The sequence below is a fragment of the Plutella xylostella genome, chromosome 16 (genome assembly GCF_932276165.1).
Source record: "Plutella xylostella chromosome 16, ilPluXylo3.1, whole genome shotgun sequence".
NCBI classification, from domain to species: Eukaryota; Metazoa; Arthropoda; class Insecta; order Lepidoptera; family Plutellidae; genus Plutella; species Plutella xylostella.
In genome coordinates this window covers 3,919,854-3,936,937 of record NC_063996.1, presented here as the reverse complement: position 1 = coordinate 3,936,937, position 17,084 = coordinate 3,919,854, and the positions used below count along the sequence as shown (strand labels likewise).

The 17,084-nt window shown below is 37.2% G+C and overlaps 1 protein-coding gene across 1 annotated transcript in view; it reads right to left on the bottom strand.

Annotated features, from left to right (window-relative positions):
• Positions 1-5,281: 5,281 nt before the first annotated feature.
• LOC105386898 overlaps positions 5,282-17,084 on the bottom strand; it is a 256,587-nt gene continuing 244,784 nt past the window's right edge. The window contains exons 5-7 of the mRNA XM_048626326.1: positions 10,600-10,632; positions 7,178-7,965; positions 5,282-6,825 (exon numbers count right to left, since the gene is read on the bottom strand). Coding sequence (XP_048482283.1) covers positions 6,017-6,825; positions 7,178-7,931 — 1,563 coding nt within the window. The 5' untranslated portion in view covers positions 7,932-7,965; positions 10,600-10,632 and the 3' untranslated portion in view covers positions 5,282-6,016. The remainder of the gene's footprint in view (positions 6,826-7,177; positions 7,966-10,599; positions 10,633-17,084) is intronic.

Here is a 17,084-nt window from a genome sequence, read left to right as displayed (position 1 = left end):
AGCACATTAGAAAAATATGCATATTGTAGGTATTTAAATCAAAACGCCAAAATTATTGATATAAAAAAATTTCATAAACTAAAACCCGACTATTGACATAAAATTTCATAAAATAAAAAATAAAAAAGTTACAAATAAAAAAATATAATTATAAACAAACAAAAAACCCGACTGCACGCTAAAAAGATGAAAACAAGCCCCAATGTTAATGGAAAGTATCGCAGCTCACATAAATGCCTAATATTTCTTAATTCTATAAGATTTTCAGTTTGCTCGTATTGTTAATTCGCTCTTGCGGTGTTAATAAACCCATCTACTCTTTTACAATACACAATTCATTAGTAAGTAATGAGATATGGATCATTTTGGTTCGCTCTCACCGGAACAGATAAGTTTGTCGCACTGTACCTAGTTAACTTTATCAGTAGTGCTGTAAGTGTCAAATAAAGTTTTTTCTTTCTTCCATTTACACCAGTAAATTTTGCCGGCAATGTAAAAGTTCCACCTGCCATTGCTGTTACATATGTCACTGGAACTTTTTCACTCGTGAGTGTAGTATCAGTGATAGTTTCATTCCTTATTTTTATCCAATTAAGTTCCCTCCGCTGCCAGTTACGTAACATTTTTGTTCGTAAGGTAGACCCACTAGATCAGCTATACTCAAACTGCGGCCCGCGGCCGCATGTGGCCCGCCGGGCCTTTATCAGTGGCCCGCGTGCCATGAGAGATAATAGAGAATATACATTATGTGTAAAAAGTATCGGGATTACATTCATAAAAAACAAAGAAAATATTGTTATTCATCCAAAGTTATTTTATCACCTTCAAAGTTTGCTCCGTCAGAAACGATACACGCCAACGAATTATCCAATAATCATAATTTTTTTTAAACGAAAACTTTCTTAAAACACAGTTTTTGGTACTCGCGGCGATTTTTCCTTGTTGTCTTCTATCGATTGAAAACAGTGCCTCGAAGTGGTAATTTGAGTTTAGGAAAAAAATAATCTAGAGCCGTGAGATGCAGCCATATCTGGTTAATATGGTGGATGTCCGATGGTATTTGTTAAGTGTTTGCTCAAAAATTCATTTACAATGATGATCCTTGTGCGAAAGGTGCGAAATCGTGGTGCAAAATCTTTTCTCGATTTTTTTTCCACACATCTTCGTCGAATTTGCTGTATTAAATTCTACACAACCCGCAAATAATATTATTTTCCTACCGATTGACTTTCTAGCAAGAATTCCGATTGCACAAAACCACGATAGTCAAAGAAAACAGGCAACATGACTTTTAACTATCACGCGATAGAAGACAAAAGGGAGGATTCACCGCGAGTACTAAACGCAACGTTTAAAAAAATGTTGTGATGGCGTACAGTTCAACTATAAAGTCCTGAAAACGGGAGTGGATTAAGTATAACTAATTTTTAAGACCGTATTTAATCGATCCATTATATTTATTTTAGGACAAATCCGTTAAAAAGCCATTATCAATCGGTATTTTATTTTCAAAATAGGTATATGTAAATGTAAATAAATAACTGAAAATTATAAAAAGTCTTAGCAAATTTTTGTTTTATTGATCTAATCCCGATACTTTTTACACAGAGTAGTATATGCATGTGTTTTTTATATTATTATTCGATAGTTTACATCGCTTTATAATAGTTAAAAAAAATATTTTGTTTGCGGCCCGCGACACCATGACTTAAACGTGTTTGTGGCCCTTTCATAAAAAGGGTTGAGTACCAATACACTAGATCAATTAATTCACTTTACAAATAACCCACTAAGTCGTTTTTTCGCGTAAAACCTGTTGAACGTTTAAATGCATTTAATAAAATACTATCTAATAATATTATGGTGATTCATTGATTATAAAGGTAGTCAAAATACATTTATAATTTTCTACCGTATTATCCTTTATATCAATTTGGCTGAAAACCAAAGCCTCTATGATTTTTTTCAGCTGAAACTGTTTCCATTGTTATTCATGAGCTTTCCAGTAGGCTTTTCGGTTGAGGTAACATGTTTAGGATGTCGATTGAAAATTATGGGGTATTCCGCCGAAATTCAGGAAAAAATGAGCCTTTTTACCTCGTAAGTGCGGTAAAATCATATTGGGTGAACGAAATTTTACCATAGATGTAGGCAAAAATATGTGTTCTTAGTCTGTTCCAGGGTTATGTATGTCTGAGAGGTTAACCGTAGGATAAAAAATATAGATATACCTATTACTAATAAAAATCAGGCAATCACTGTTTAAACATAATTGACACTAATTGTGCATTTATGAACTTGTATGAACATTCATTTATATCAGAATCTATACTTTTAGCCAAGAAATAATAATTCCTACGAAATTATAGCGTAAATTAAATGCAGCAGAATACGTAAGCCTCTTTAAAAAAAAAAAAAAAAAAAAAAAACACGCACTCACGCCTTGTACTAATGTACTCCCTTGCGGGGTAGGCAGAGGTGCATTGCTGCACCCACTTTTCGCCAGAGTGTATGTTAGTCCCAATGTAATAGGGGGCGGGCCTATTGCCATTTTACGGGCACATCCAAGACCTGAGAACAAATATCTGTGTTTAAACTGAGTTGACTTTATACTTAGCATCAAACAAGACGGAACTCCACCATATTTCTACGGAACAATAGCATTCACTGGAGTTGTATGATAGTTGAGTTTCATGTTATTCAAACTGGAAACTTTTTAGACGTTCGTGTTTGTTTACATGTAACAATTAATGAAGCTTCGGAGCTTTCCGCTTTGTTAATGGTAGCTTCCACAAGGTTTTAACTAATGTTTATATGCGTATAAAATGAATTTGGTATGTATCTCAATGTATGATTAAATTTCTAGTTAGGCACATATTTAAGTATTGCAATCAAACTGGAAGATTATGATTTACTTTTTATGGCGGCAATTATACCTACTTTGAAAATGGAAAGTAACACAGGTTTTCATACTTTAACGGTTTTAATTTATATCCACATTACTGTTACGCGATTTAAGAGTTGTTACATCCATAGTAAATTTAACTCTCTGGCACCCGGTATCAAAATCTTAAATAAAAGCTCGCTTCGTCACCTCGGATCCCCAGTTCTTGACGAATCGATTCCCAAATATATTGACGATGAAATCACAAAATTCCAGGAATCATCGCATCGGCTGGTACAAATTAATCCGCAAATCGCCCTGGTAATCATCAGATACTGTCTTTTCGTTCCAAAATTTACCTATGTACTGCGATGTTCACCTATTTGGAGACACCAAAATTTACTTAATAATTTGGATGCGATGATCAGAAATATATTAACCGAAATTCTAAATTGCCAACTGGATAACCGCAGCTGAGCCCAGGCATCGCTGTTGATACGGTTCGGTGGCCTGGGCATCTGCTCGGCGTCCAGTGTGGCCCTCCCGGCGTTCCTGTCCTCGGCACACAGTACGGCTGGCCTCTACGGAAAGATAATTTACCCATCGCTTGGCGATGCAGATGTCACCTACTTGGCCGAGGCCAGGAGCGCCTGGTCAGATATCGCTGGCCCACAACAAGATGTCTCTCGACTACCGGAATCCCAGAGGCTATGGGACGAGCCGATCTGCAGGCAGGTTCAGGAAAATCTCTTAGAAACTGCCACCAGCCCTGCAGACCGCGCCCGCCTCATGGCTTCTGCCGAACCGGAGTCGGAACATTGGTTGAGGGCCCTTCCATCTGCGAGTGTGGGCACACTGCTGGACCGCAAGACCTTTAACCTTTCTGTCTGTTTGAGACTAGGCTGTAAGACCAACGAGCCACATCGCTGCCGTTGCGGGGACCCCGTCGACCAGCTAGGCCACCACGGCCTCTCCTGTCAGCGGAGTGCCGGCCGATTACCCCGCCACGCGGCCCTTAACGACGTCATACGTCGGGCCTTTGCGAGCGCCGGAATCCCCGCCATTCTGGAGCCAACCGGCCTGGCGAGAGACGACGGGAAGAGGCCCGACGGTATGACCGTAATGCCCTGGAAGTACGGGAAATGCCTAGTCTGGGACGCCACCTGCACCGACACAGTGGCCCCCTCCCACATCCAGGGTAGTGCCGCGGCGGCGGGCACGGCGGCGGCTGCTGCAGAAAACCTCAAACGGCGCAAATACAACGGTCTGTCTGACAGCTAAATATTTGTGCCGTTTGGGGTTGAGACCCTGGGGCCGTGGGGACCCGAAGCGCGACGATTAGTAAAAGAACTTTCGTCGCGCCTGGTCGAGGTATCAAGGGACCAGAGGGCTGGCAGCTATCTCAGCCAGCGCATCAGCCTGGCTATACAGAGAGGGAACGCTGCCAGCCTCCTCGGAACCATCCCGGGCGACGGCAGCGAACTAAAAGAAATATTCTACCTTTGATAAACTCCTGTTTATTAAGGGTAGAATATTTTCAGGCCAGGATGATATTATAAGTATTTTATATTATTATCTTTTTTATTTGTAAAATATACCTATAGATAGTTTAGTATAAGTACTTTTACATAGTTAAGTTATATAAGTTTTTCTGTTAAGTAAATGTTATTTAGATTATCTATAATTTGTGTCTGAATATTCAAAGTTTTGATTAAATTCCCTTGTATTTACTCGTTAAATTTGTTATGTTGTGGATATACATTATACCTCAAATTCATAGACCATATTGTTAATTTACAACCAAGTGAAAATTGTTTCAACTCAGTGAAAGAGTTGAAATTCATATAGTACAACATCAGTTTTAAACCTATTTTAAAGAGTAAAAAGCTCTATGAATTCAGGTAAACATAATATTATATGTGTATAATGAAACCTAATCAAAATTTTGAGTTAGGGCTAGAGCACACGATGCGTTGCGGCGGCGGTGCGGCGCCGGAGCGGCGTCGTTGCGTCGTTTTACATAGAAATATCTGTGGCGTGCACACGATGCGCTCCGGCGCCGAACCGGACTTGCAACCACCAAGACGAAGCGCGGGGGCGGCGGGTGAATGCGTTGCGACGTCGGAGCGGCACCGCTCAGTTCTTTTGCGGGGCGGTATAAGAACGTTGCGACGCGGCTGCGGCGCCGCTGCGGCAAAACAACGTTGTAGCGCCGCACCGCTCGTGTGCCCACTGCGACACCGCGCCGGCGCCGCACCGCCGCCGCAACGCATCGCTTGCTCTTGCTCTTAGGGGATAAAAATAGACAGTTCCTTGAACAGCAAGTACCTACTTTTAACAAGAGATTTAAATGAATGGTTGTTGGTATTATGAAATCGATTTATTAAACCGGTTACTTTCTAACAATTTATACTAATTTAGACATTTAAAATTACAGAGTTTGATATCAACAGTTCTGATGTTTTTGAAAATTACACTTATATTATTATGTAGTACTTACATTTAGATAATTCAAAGATATTGCATATCTTCTATTTACAATGACCAACTTTACAAGTATATACACTTTTTATACACAAAACTTGGCAATAGTATTAGTATTTATAAACAAGTTTAAAAATAGATAGGTATCAATATACAAGAATTTGTAGAGGTCAGTAAATTATACTAAAGTATTTGAATATCTTTATCAAGTCATAATAAGTCAGAATTTGGTACATTCATAAACAAGTGTTAAGTCACAGCCTGTGAAAAATAGTATACTTAAATAAACGTTGAAATGTTTTAAAAGGGAACAATGGAAAAAATAAGTTTTAGACTTTATAACTCATAAGTAAGATCCCTATCACTACATTATGACGCATTTACATGTTCTAACATTTCTGGCAGTGCATTATACGCCACCATGTTACCAAAGGCCCCTTTGGGCTCTTTCTTTGTAACAATTGTCACAATCTCTTCTTCAACCGGCGGCGGGGGTGGAAACTCCTCAGTATTATTTCCTAACGTCGGGATATCATCTACACTTAAAACCACTTCCTTATTATCAATTTCAATTCTATTTCTTTCTAAAACTGATGCATCTTCCATGATGCTATACAAATTTTCTGACTTTCCTTTATTATACATATGTCAGGACGTCATATAAAATGGATCGTTTAAATTGACTTCATCGTTCACAATATTGCTCTTTTGAGACCATTCTTTCTGTTGGTGTTTGATTCTGTAGATGATCTCGTCGTGTATTACTCCGAAACACATCGCAGTCAAAGCTAGACCAGTCAATGTGTAAGCAGAACAAAACCACAGCGTTACAGAATTAATAGTATAATAGCGAACGCCGTTAATTGTAGCGTATCCCATTCCTGGAATTATGCTACCAAAACCGATAGTGCTTAACGCCATGAAACAAAAGTAAAATCCGTCTACAATATTCATGTTGTCAAGTTTAAAAAGGACTAAAGCTCCAATAGATATGTAAATGAATATGGCTGCTAAACAAAGCAGCACAGGGGCAAGTATGCTCAAACCGCGCATAGATAGCTTAGAGTCCGTATCAGGCCAGCTGATCAGATCCTCTTTGGCAGTACTTGTTGCTGGTTTATCTGATATGGATGAATCTTTTTGGCTGTCAGGTTTGAGGACATAGCATTCCTCCGTTGGAGTTTTGCTCGTGTTTTGGCTGTTTATCATTTCTTCCTGCTGTCTCTTTAGTTTCATTCTTCTTTCCTTTTCGGCCATTCTTCTTTCGTCGTAGCAGCAGTAGCCGCAGTTGGAGCAGAGGCAGCAGCAGAGGGCTCGGCTGAAGACACTTCTAGCCATCTTTGATAGGAGAGAGCCAACGCTCGAGAGATAGACGAGTGTTAGCGGAATGCCGAACAGGGCGTAGAGAATTGTGACGCCCTTGCCAAGCATAGTTCGTGGCGCGATGTTACCGTAGCCTGTGAAAGAGAGAAATATTGCTTTTATTATTATTTTTTAAGTCTTAATTTTGTTATAATTACGTTGGTTTTATTATTTTACCAAGGGTTTGTTAAATCTCCGCTAAAATCTTTAAAAAATATCAAATAAGTAAGTATCTAATTAAAATTATTCATTAAAACATTAATAATCCACTGCTGGGCATTTATATTTTTTATACCTATTTCCCAATAACACATTTTTTTTGTATTCAACGTATCCTTATATTCACCATAAGTTGGAGTGGTAAGTATTTAAAGATAAAGTAAAATGTAAAACTATGAAAAACATGTTTGATTGTGACCAAAGTTTTTTTCCTAAACTGAAACTTACCAATAGTCGTCAAAACGGTGAGCGAGTAGAAGAACGCGAGGGCCAAATTCCATTCGTGCTCTTCGTAGTGGTTCGTGACGTCACTTCCGAATTCCCCCAATGCCATCTCCCGGTAACTGACGCCGTACTGCGCCGCCATTTCTGTCGTCACCCGTTGCATCAGCTCGTTTTGGAATTTAAGTATCTCTTGTGCGGCTAGCCGCGTCCAATTCTCCCGGTACAAGATATTCAGCGACACAGTTATTTCCCAAATGTTCTCCACCGCACGACTTCGAGCATCCCAAAAGTAGTTCGCGGAAAACGTCAAGTTTCCATAGTCTAACTCCTCCTCCGGTTCTTTTTTTACCGTCGCATTCACATCTTTGTGGCTCAACTTTTGCCGGTCCGGCAGAATCCTCGGCCGCACCGGCAGGTCCGACCCGCCTTCTATAGCTAAAAATATGAATGATCCTAGAAAAGTGTACGCTATAAGTACTGAAAATATCACAAGGTTTGTTAGGAAGCCGATAATGAATTGTTTTCTTCTGTACTTGGTCGTTTTGAAACAAAAGCAGCAAACAACTTTTTGGCGGGACAAATGTGCTCGTTTTCTACTCGTCGACGCCATGGATTCGCCATCTTGGCTTCTGTCCAATGCGATTCCGCCATTTAGAGTTGGCTTCGCTAGGGTGTACTGTTCAAAACGGTTGATGGCTTCCTTATCCAATACCACATGATCTATGTCCATGTTTGGTCGGTTGTTAGTGGTTTTCATTTGATGACGTCATCGTTCGCAACAGTTGTCTTATCTGGAACAAGAGAGAACTTGACTTGAGTAGGATCGACAAAGCGCTCAGCCTATTAAGAGGGTACGTCAGACGAGTAATTTTTCAAAGTCGTTCGAGGTGGATGGGAGAAGTGACAAATGACGAAGTATGTTTGAGGAATATGATTAATGGATCGACGGGATCTCAGTTCTCGTAACAGACGAAATCTCTTAAACCATATAAATAGCGGTTATCAATCTTATTTCGATATATTATTATACTTATGTTTTTAAGTATCAAGAAATGAATAAGTGCGTATGTATTATTCCATCTGGTTCCGGACTGGTTAGCATGTTTATGCAAACAAGGCCCTTCCTATGTAAAAAAACCCGTAAAAAAGTATATTATGTACCAACAAATATATTTTTTAAATTCAGATGCTTTACTTGCTGTGGCCATAAGATGCACCTACTTGCCTATACATCTAATTATGAAATAATTTAAAAAACCTTCAATAATGTGATGAATTGGAAATATTAGGTCAAATAAAATGTCCTATATTAACGATTGGCGGCCCCCAAATATCACGATAACGTCAAAGGCATGAAGCGTTTCCGGCAAACGGCCAATTCCGGAAGCTGTAAACATAACCATCCCACTATACAGTAGAACAACGAACCAAGCAACCCGGAGATGTTCCCACGCTGCCATGCCACGCTTCATGCTGTATGTTGCGTGGTGCAAACGTTAAATGCATGTCCAAAAGTACAATACACATATTTTGTACATATAAAAAAAAATACACAGACCCGCATCTACGTGCCTTCTTCTTCTTCAGGAAATTTTATGGTATACAGATACGTACTTGTGAAAACTTGTAACTGGCTGTTTGTTCTATATTATTTGTGTATAGTTGTAAATTAGCTGTAAGATTTTCAATTTAAAAAACCTGAGGGCCTTTGCCTACTGCTCCAGTCCGGCAAATATTAAGTACCGAACTGATTAGAAAATTCTCAACAGCATCGAACTGCAACTGAATTTGTAAACATAGAATCTAAATCTAATCTGTGTAGATATAATATCTGCTGTCCGATACCCATATTACAGGCTTCCATATTACAGACTATTATCATCATTTATAAATACACATTTCCACAATCGAGTTACAGTGGGTACTGTCACCAAGGCGGCCGATGTGTTTGTGAACCCAAATCCATCTTAATTTAGATCATTGATAGATCCAGCCGTATTCAACAAAGTAGATCAACATTACGGCCCGGATCGGTACGAGCAAACAAAAATTTATTGTAAAAGTTCATCCAGCATGTACCTACAGATCTAGAACTACTAGAACTAGTACCTAGTTATTTGCGAACTTTTTCTACGGCCTGGGGGGTTACTGTAGTTTAAGTATCGGAGTGCTGCTGAGCTTACTAAAATAAACGATGCGGTTTTGCGCTTTTTATGATTTTCAGTCGTATACTTATAGTTGAACATTTATGTAAAAAAAAAATATCAATTGATACTCTCTTGCACAGATTTATGCTTAAAAAAGGGAAACACATCAATTGAATACCGGTTTAAATAATTAGTTACGATGCATTTCCGTTTTCATGACTTCATAGATGGACTGTTACTTGTTACCGATTATATAAAAGCACCCGTTCGTTCCTTTTTTGTAAAGCTAAAGTAACCCTCCAGGGAAAACGATAGCCCAACTTCCTATTTGACTGTGAACTTACACTGGCGATGAGCAAACAAATTCAATATTCTTTGTGCTAAAATCATACTATAAATACCAACTTTAAAACTCCCGGACAGTAAAGTTTGTGTTTGTGAAAAAAAGCTGGGAAACTCGCTCGGTCGGCTGGCGTATTTTTCGAGTGCTTTATTTTTCTAGAAATCGGAGTTCTCAACTGGGGATTCGATTTGAAATTATTTCAGTGTCTCCTCCAATCAGTATTTTAATTTGTTTTATTTTATGACTACATCAGGAAAACATCTTCCAATGTAAACTTATTAAATGTATTTGTACTATAAATAGACAGAGATAGTTAATTCATTTATGTTTCCAGATTATTTGCGTAGCTAATCATTTTTTAATGTGTAAATATCATATAACGGATATGCAACGTCCAGTAATGAAGTATATACTAATAAATAAACACATAATTATAATATACAATTACACATAAATCAATCTTATAACATTAAAATTTTTTCATCAAGGTTAGTCCAGGAGACAGATGTGGCTCGTTTTTCAAACCGCAGCAGACCCATATCTCGCTTAATTAGGGAAATTATTTCACTCACTTCATTAAGTAAGGATCATAATTTATTAAGGGAGGCGGCAATTTTTCAACTCACTTCCCATAGGTAAATATACTAGGAACGTTTGGTCTAGATTTTACAATCCAGCTGGTTTAACTAAGCGCCAATTTTTACCGATTTCGAAAAAAGGAGGAGGTTCTCAATTCGTCTGTATGTATGTTTTTTATGTGAGAAGTATTTGTTAGGAGTATATCCAAAAATTAATAATATTGATCGATACTATTATCTCAGTTACATTACATTCTCTAGATTATGTCAATGTCAATGACCCTCCAGTCGAACGGGCTGAGTGTTGTATTAAATGTTTGTAGCGCTTCAAATATCTGAAATTATTCTGATCTTTACCTATCATCGATCCAACAGCATTTTGATGTCAATCTGAAACAAACAAGAGAAAAAATATTAGAAACCTTATAAGGTACTTAATACAAACTCATACACTCTCCCCATCACATTGAATTTATCATAGGAAGGTATATAGGTTACCTAGGTACCCCTATATATATGTATGTTGTGTAAAAAACGTGTGTGTTTCTTTTTTTACCTTCTTCAATTAGAAAACTGTCCATGTTTGAATGAACCTAGTCACTACCTACATCCTAGTGAATAGTCGATTTGTAAGTATGATAAGCGTCAAAAGTGAATAGCTTATTTAGCTGTTTGTAAGCCTCCCTACCAAAGCTTACAATAAACCATAACGTCTGACATACACGGGCGACAAAGAATAATATCATCGGGCCAGCCAACCCTGCGGGCGCGAACAACACGTATTGTTTCACAACTCCCCATTGTATGCGTACAATGTAATTCTGCCGCGTAATAACAATAGAAGCAATTTTTCATTGAAAACACGTTCAGGTACACACGTGTTTCGTGCGGAACCCAAAACTGGAAATATGGGAAAGAATAGGTCACTTTTGAGTGTCATTTAAGTTTGAGTCGTGTCGGTCGTAATGTCAAAAAGCTTTAATTGATTGGATTTTAGTGAATATAGTGTCGAACCGAATGTGGTGGGTCTTTATGTGATCAAATAAGCTGATCAATGCAATACAGGTTGAACAAAAACATGGTCATGCGAATACGCGATGTCAGACAGTTTCCTTAAGGACAAAAACAATTAAAACAGGGGGACTAGGGGGAGCTAATAACATCGCAGAGCACAATAGCTTTTTAAAACAGCCGCGCTATAAAATCATTTTTAAGTGGCGTTCTTTGTAAAGCTTAAATTAAAAGTTGGGCTTATTCTCGCCCATAGAGCAGAAATGTGAGCCTTACCCGCGGCCTCATAGTTTTATTAATTGAACAAGTTCTTAACTAAATAAGGTAGCTACCACTATTTCTAGTTTAATTCAAAACATTCTGTTATTCTTTAAGTAACTTAACAGCCGCAGCTAAGTTGAAAAGAGTATGAGGGTAGGTAGCCAAAATATTATTTTCGCACACTAACGCCACGTGTTAAATAACTGTTTCAGTTTCATAATAATAACCACCCGCACGTTCTCGTAAAGTTACTACTACTACCTTTTGTACACTTATATCTGATATTTGTGCAATAAAGTATTAAATAAAAAAAAAATAAAAAAAATTGTGAACGAAAGTACGAAAACGTACAAAATACAAACCGCTTGAATTGACCAATGCGACACTTAAAGGTTCCATTGTAGGTGCGGGTGGAATGTGACAAAACTGCACGCCCTTACTGCTGTGAGGGGGTAAGTAATACGAGGTATAAAAACGAATAGTATAACATTGACAAGGTATACGGCCTCATTTTATACATTTATTAAGTATAACGTTCACTGTGTATAACAAACGGAAAGTATAATTACTAAATACATAATTTCGTAAAGGATAACGTTAAAAAAGTATGTATAATTTCAATTGATATATCGATTAAAATGTATACGTTCATAATATATAACGTTTATAACATATATTATTCAACGGATATAATATAATTATGTATAATGAACAAAAAAAAAATATTATTATTTGAGCTATGTTGGGAGACGCTCCGCTCCGCTTCGCTGCGCTCCGCTTTGCTTTTAACGAATATGTGCACCTTACCGCTCCTCCTCGCTTTGCTCGTCGTCGCACCTATCTTTAGGTTTTGGTACTAGGCGTTTTCACAGCGTTATTATTATTGAAGCTATGTTGGGAGACGCTCCGCTCCGCTTCGCTGCGCTCCGCTTTGGTTTCGACGAACATGTGCACCTAACACGCTCCTCCTCGCTTTGCTCGTCGTCGCACCTATCTTTAGGTTTTGGTGCTAAGGGGTTTGACGGCGTTGGGTAATTAAACACAGATTATGTGATATGAGAAGAACTTTATACAAAATTATAGTATATATTTTAATTGATATACGTAATGTATGTTTTATACGAATTGATATTAGTCTTCGTGACTTTTAGTTATTTTGATATTATATGAAATGTACGTTATACCAATTGAATCTTATACCTTATAAAAATATAGATGCTGTTGTTATACGTATCGTTCATTAGTTGTGAACGTTATTAATGTGAAATTATACATTTCGTTTTTATACGTCGCAATACGCACCCGCTGCCTGTGAGGCGGTGAGCTATGCCGCTTGCTCGCTATTGGTCTATTGGCTACTAATGCTCTCTTTCCATTGGTTCATTAAATCCCACATGAGCTGATGCCCACCATTTTAACTTCCTTCAATAATACGATATATATATAGGTATGTAACTAAAACTCAAACATAATTAAAATGTAATTGAGTTTTCTCAACGTGAGTTTGTTCCTAATTTTATGACCCACTTGCAAGAGTATCCTGTTTAGTCTCATAGTACCCTAGCTCCTAGGTCCAATTCTCATAAGATTTAAACTCTTAGAGCACGGTAACAGAGACTGTTTCTGTATGGCTCTGCGGTTCTTGATGTAAACGCAATTAAGTTGCATTCCACTTCTTTCAATTATACAATTTATAACCGCATCTTGCTAAATTAGTCTCATTGAATTTTGTACTTCAATATTCTGCGACTTCTATTTATTTTTCAAGTTTTAAAAAATATTATTATTTCGAATTCTACCAGTTCATGGGCGTCGCTAAAGATCATGTTTATTGTACCGATCATTCTTTGGATTTACCTATAATATGGCAGCTCACTACAGGTTCAGCTTGCAGACTTTGTTGTCAAGACAAAACGAATACAGCAAGACAAAATACACTAGGTACCTATTTCAAAAATACCATTATTATTGTACGGTGGCCTGCGCCTAAAAGTATATAGGCGGAGATTTTAAAATAGCGATCTCAAGCTCACATGCTGCTCAAGCACATCCACATAAACACCACTGCTACACACATCACACACAACACGTCCCCGGATTTATAACAGATGTAGCTGGTCCCTTCATCATCAGGGATCGCTATTTTAAAAACTCCGCCTGTATACTTTTAGGCGCAGGCCACCGTACCTAATAAATTGATGGTAGGTTTTGGACCAATGATATTCTAATCGCTGATTAGGACTGATAAAATCTACAGAGTGATCCTAGATTATGTACTTAATTAAGTACATGAAAGATATTATAGGGTGTAGCATAATGAGGATTCCCGTTCAGTGCATTTTCCAATTAATTGAAATCCAATTAAGTTTTAAATTTATCCAACATCACACGCACCGTCGTATTTTCACACCGATATCGGCACTAAATGAATTAAATTGTTTGATATTTTTCGTAAAATCCATGAGCTCCGTACATAAGGTTGACAATATTGATACTTTCGTAATTGTACACTGATATATACATTTATGTAATTTTTGTAATATCACCATTAAAGTATAAGGCCGCCTTTTTGTACTGTTTTATTTTTTAAGTTTTGTTTAATTTTGTTCTTGGTACAAATAAAGTGTATTGTATTGTATGTATAATGACGTGTGAATATCAGTGACTTGCGCAAAGGAACTTTGCTTATGTCAGCTTTGACAGTATACGGAATACGGACAGAAAGAGACAGACATATATTTAATGCACCTTTCTGTAACTTGGCATACTTATATAACTAACCTATACCTATTACTTTTTTATATATTTCGTGACCGTTCCCGCATTATCTATATTCCAGACATACTTTACTAAGTAAATAAGTACCAACTAAGTACAATACGAATTTACTGAAACCCAATCAATTTTGTCTCATCGTCTATCTTAACTATCAATGGTAGCAATCTATTTACAAACCAAAATGGATAGATCGATGATGATGAATAGGCTATTCGGGCCCTATTCAAGGGTGTATGTATATAAATTATACATGTTTAGATATAATATATGTATTATGTAGCTGTATCTAGCTATGCCTATTTAATTACCTGTCTATACCTAGAATACCTACTTTGATTTGATTGTGTGTATTGTGCTTATAACTTAATTAGAAATGAGAGTAACCTGCTAGCAAACTGTTTTATTTATTTATTTATTTATTTATTTGAAGACCAACAAATGATACACTTGTTACATACATCAAGGCTAAATAAATAAAATACTTAATAAAGTGTTCACTTAATTATAGGTACTTACAGCTATCTTTATAATGAGGAAACATTTTACTAAGTTAATGATAACTACTCTTAACTAATAATAACATTAGTAAACTTTAAGAATAAACAATGAACAAACAATGAAATTAACAATTTAGGTATCAATAAACAAACAATTTAAGCAACTTAGAAATGGAAATTAAGTGGTGTTAATGTGCTTTTTAAAGTTTACTTTGAAGGACCTTAAAGCATCGTGAAATATGTCAAATTCTCTTTTAGGTAATGCATTATAGATTTGTTTCATTCTAAACAGAGTTTTCACAGTTTGGCAGACATTTAATTGTAATACTCAGTAATACTCATACTAACTTAGTGCTGGGCTCATCATGCATGTCTGTAAATAATTATAAATTTAATTAGGTATGTGTGAGTAAAGCAAAGAATTTCCAAAAATAATAGAACAAAATTTGTCCAGGATGACCCTCTTTTGCGAAACCCTGTATAACGTTTCTCTAACACAGGATGCGTTATATTAAATATGTACAATGAAACGAAACAACATACTTACCTACTTATTCCTGGACACAAATTAAATGTCCAATTGTGGGAAAAGTAAATATTTCTAATTAAAACAAATACAAGCCGGTTTTTGTTAACGATTCGGTTCTGCATAACGAACCACGGCATTTAATTGAATAAAAATGACTCATTTTTCGTGTATAAATCCTAACTAATATTATAAATGCGAAAGTAACTGTGTCTGTCTGTCTGTCTGTCTGTCTGTCTGTCTGTCTGTTACTCTTTCACGCCAAAACTACTGAACGGATTTGAATGAAATTTGGTATACATACGGACTAGACCCTGGGAAAGAACATAGGCTACTTTTTATCCCGGAATTCCCACGGGAAAACTTTTTAAGGCGAAGCGAAGCGCGCGGGGACAGCTATATTATATATAGGACTTACAATGAAAATGTAACATATTAGGTACATTATAATCATACGTATTTTAACCACGGGAGTAGGTACATAATACTTTCATGATTTTAACCGATATGCGATAAAAGATTTCATATGACTAATTAAGAAAAGTGACAAACAATACAATAATATCCCATCAAATTGCTAATTGCCTACAATACACGCACGGATATTAAACAGATATAGAACACGGTTCATTTTCAGAGGACACATTTTCATCACGCTGGCAATACCTGAGCTTTATATATATATATATGTTTTATTCGTATGTACCTACCATTTTCATTCCCCTGGGCGCCTGGCGCATTAGTCCTGATTTACAGATAACATTTATCAAACGAAGCTCGCTCACCGGAAGTCATGAATGATGCAATATCTTATGAGGCAGGGGGTCATTCTAGATAACGAAAAACGAAGTTTCGTAACTCTTCTGCGTGAGCCACGACTCTACCTCGATTAAATAAATAAATAAATATGTGGGGACATCTCACACACAGCCATCCGACCCCAAGCTAGGCAGAACCTGTGTAATAGGTGTCGGACAGCTGATATATCTAGACAAATACATAGATATATACATATTGAATATATAAACGACAACCAGACACAAGGCTCATCACACAAATGTTTGCCCTGCGCGGGATTCGAACCCGCGGCTCCCAGCTTCGGAAGCAGCTTCACTACCGTCTTAGCTACGGTGCCGTCGTATTAAACGAGCCCTTGCACGGCAGCAGCTCTCGTTCGTTCGTTTTTCGACAGTATAGAGTAACCCTCCAGTAATATTTTAATGTCTAACACACGTGAAATTGAGAAAATACTGCCCGCTAGATTCATAGTGTTGGTGATAGTGTATAAGTTATGGTGGGTCCTAAAATGAATATGCATTAGGGTTATTTTGCCAGGTGAGCTAGCTTGGATTGTAGTAGACCTTTTACTAAATAAATTGGCTTGGTATTAAGCCAGGGGTGATACAGGGCTGATCTTTTCAACACGGTGACAAGCACCAATCAAAAATTAGAAGGAGAAGATTATTGCTATGAAAATTACTATATTCAATACAGGTCCGAACGTCACTGTCAAATCCACTATTAACCAAGTTATTTATTAGTCAAGTCATCTTAAGGTCAAATTACATTTTAAACCAAGTTCTCTTTTAGTCAAGTCTAATGTTCACCAAACGTGGCATTCGATGACACCTGCAAAGTACAATCGTGTTCATAAGTTAGAGCGACAAATATGCATAAAACAAAAAGTTATTCAAAATAATCCATGAGTTACCCCTTTTCTACTTAATTTGTCAATTTTGCAAAACCTGTATAAGTACATAATTATAATA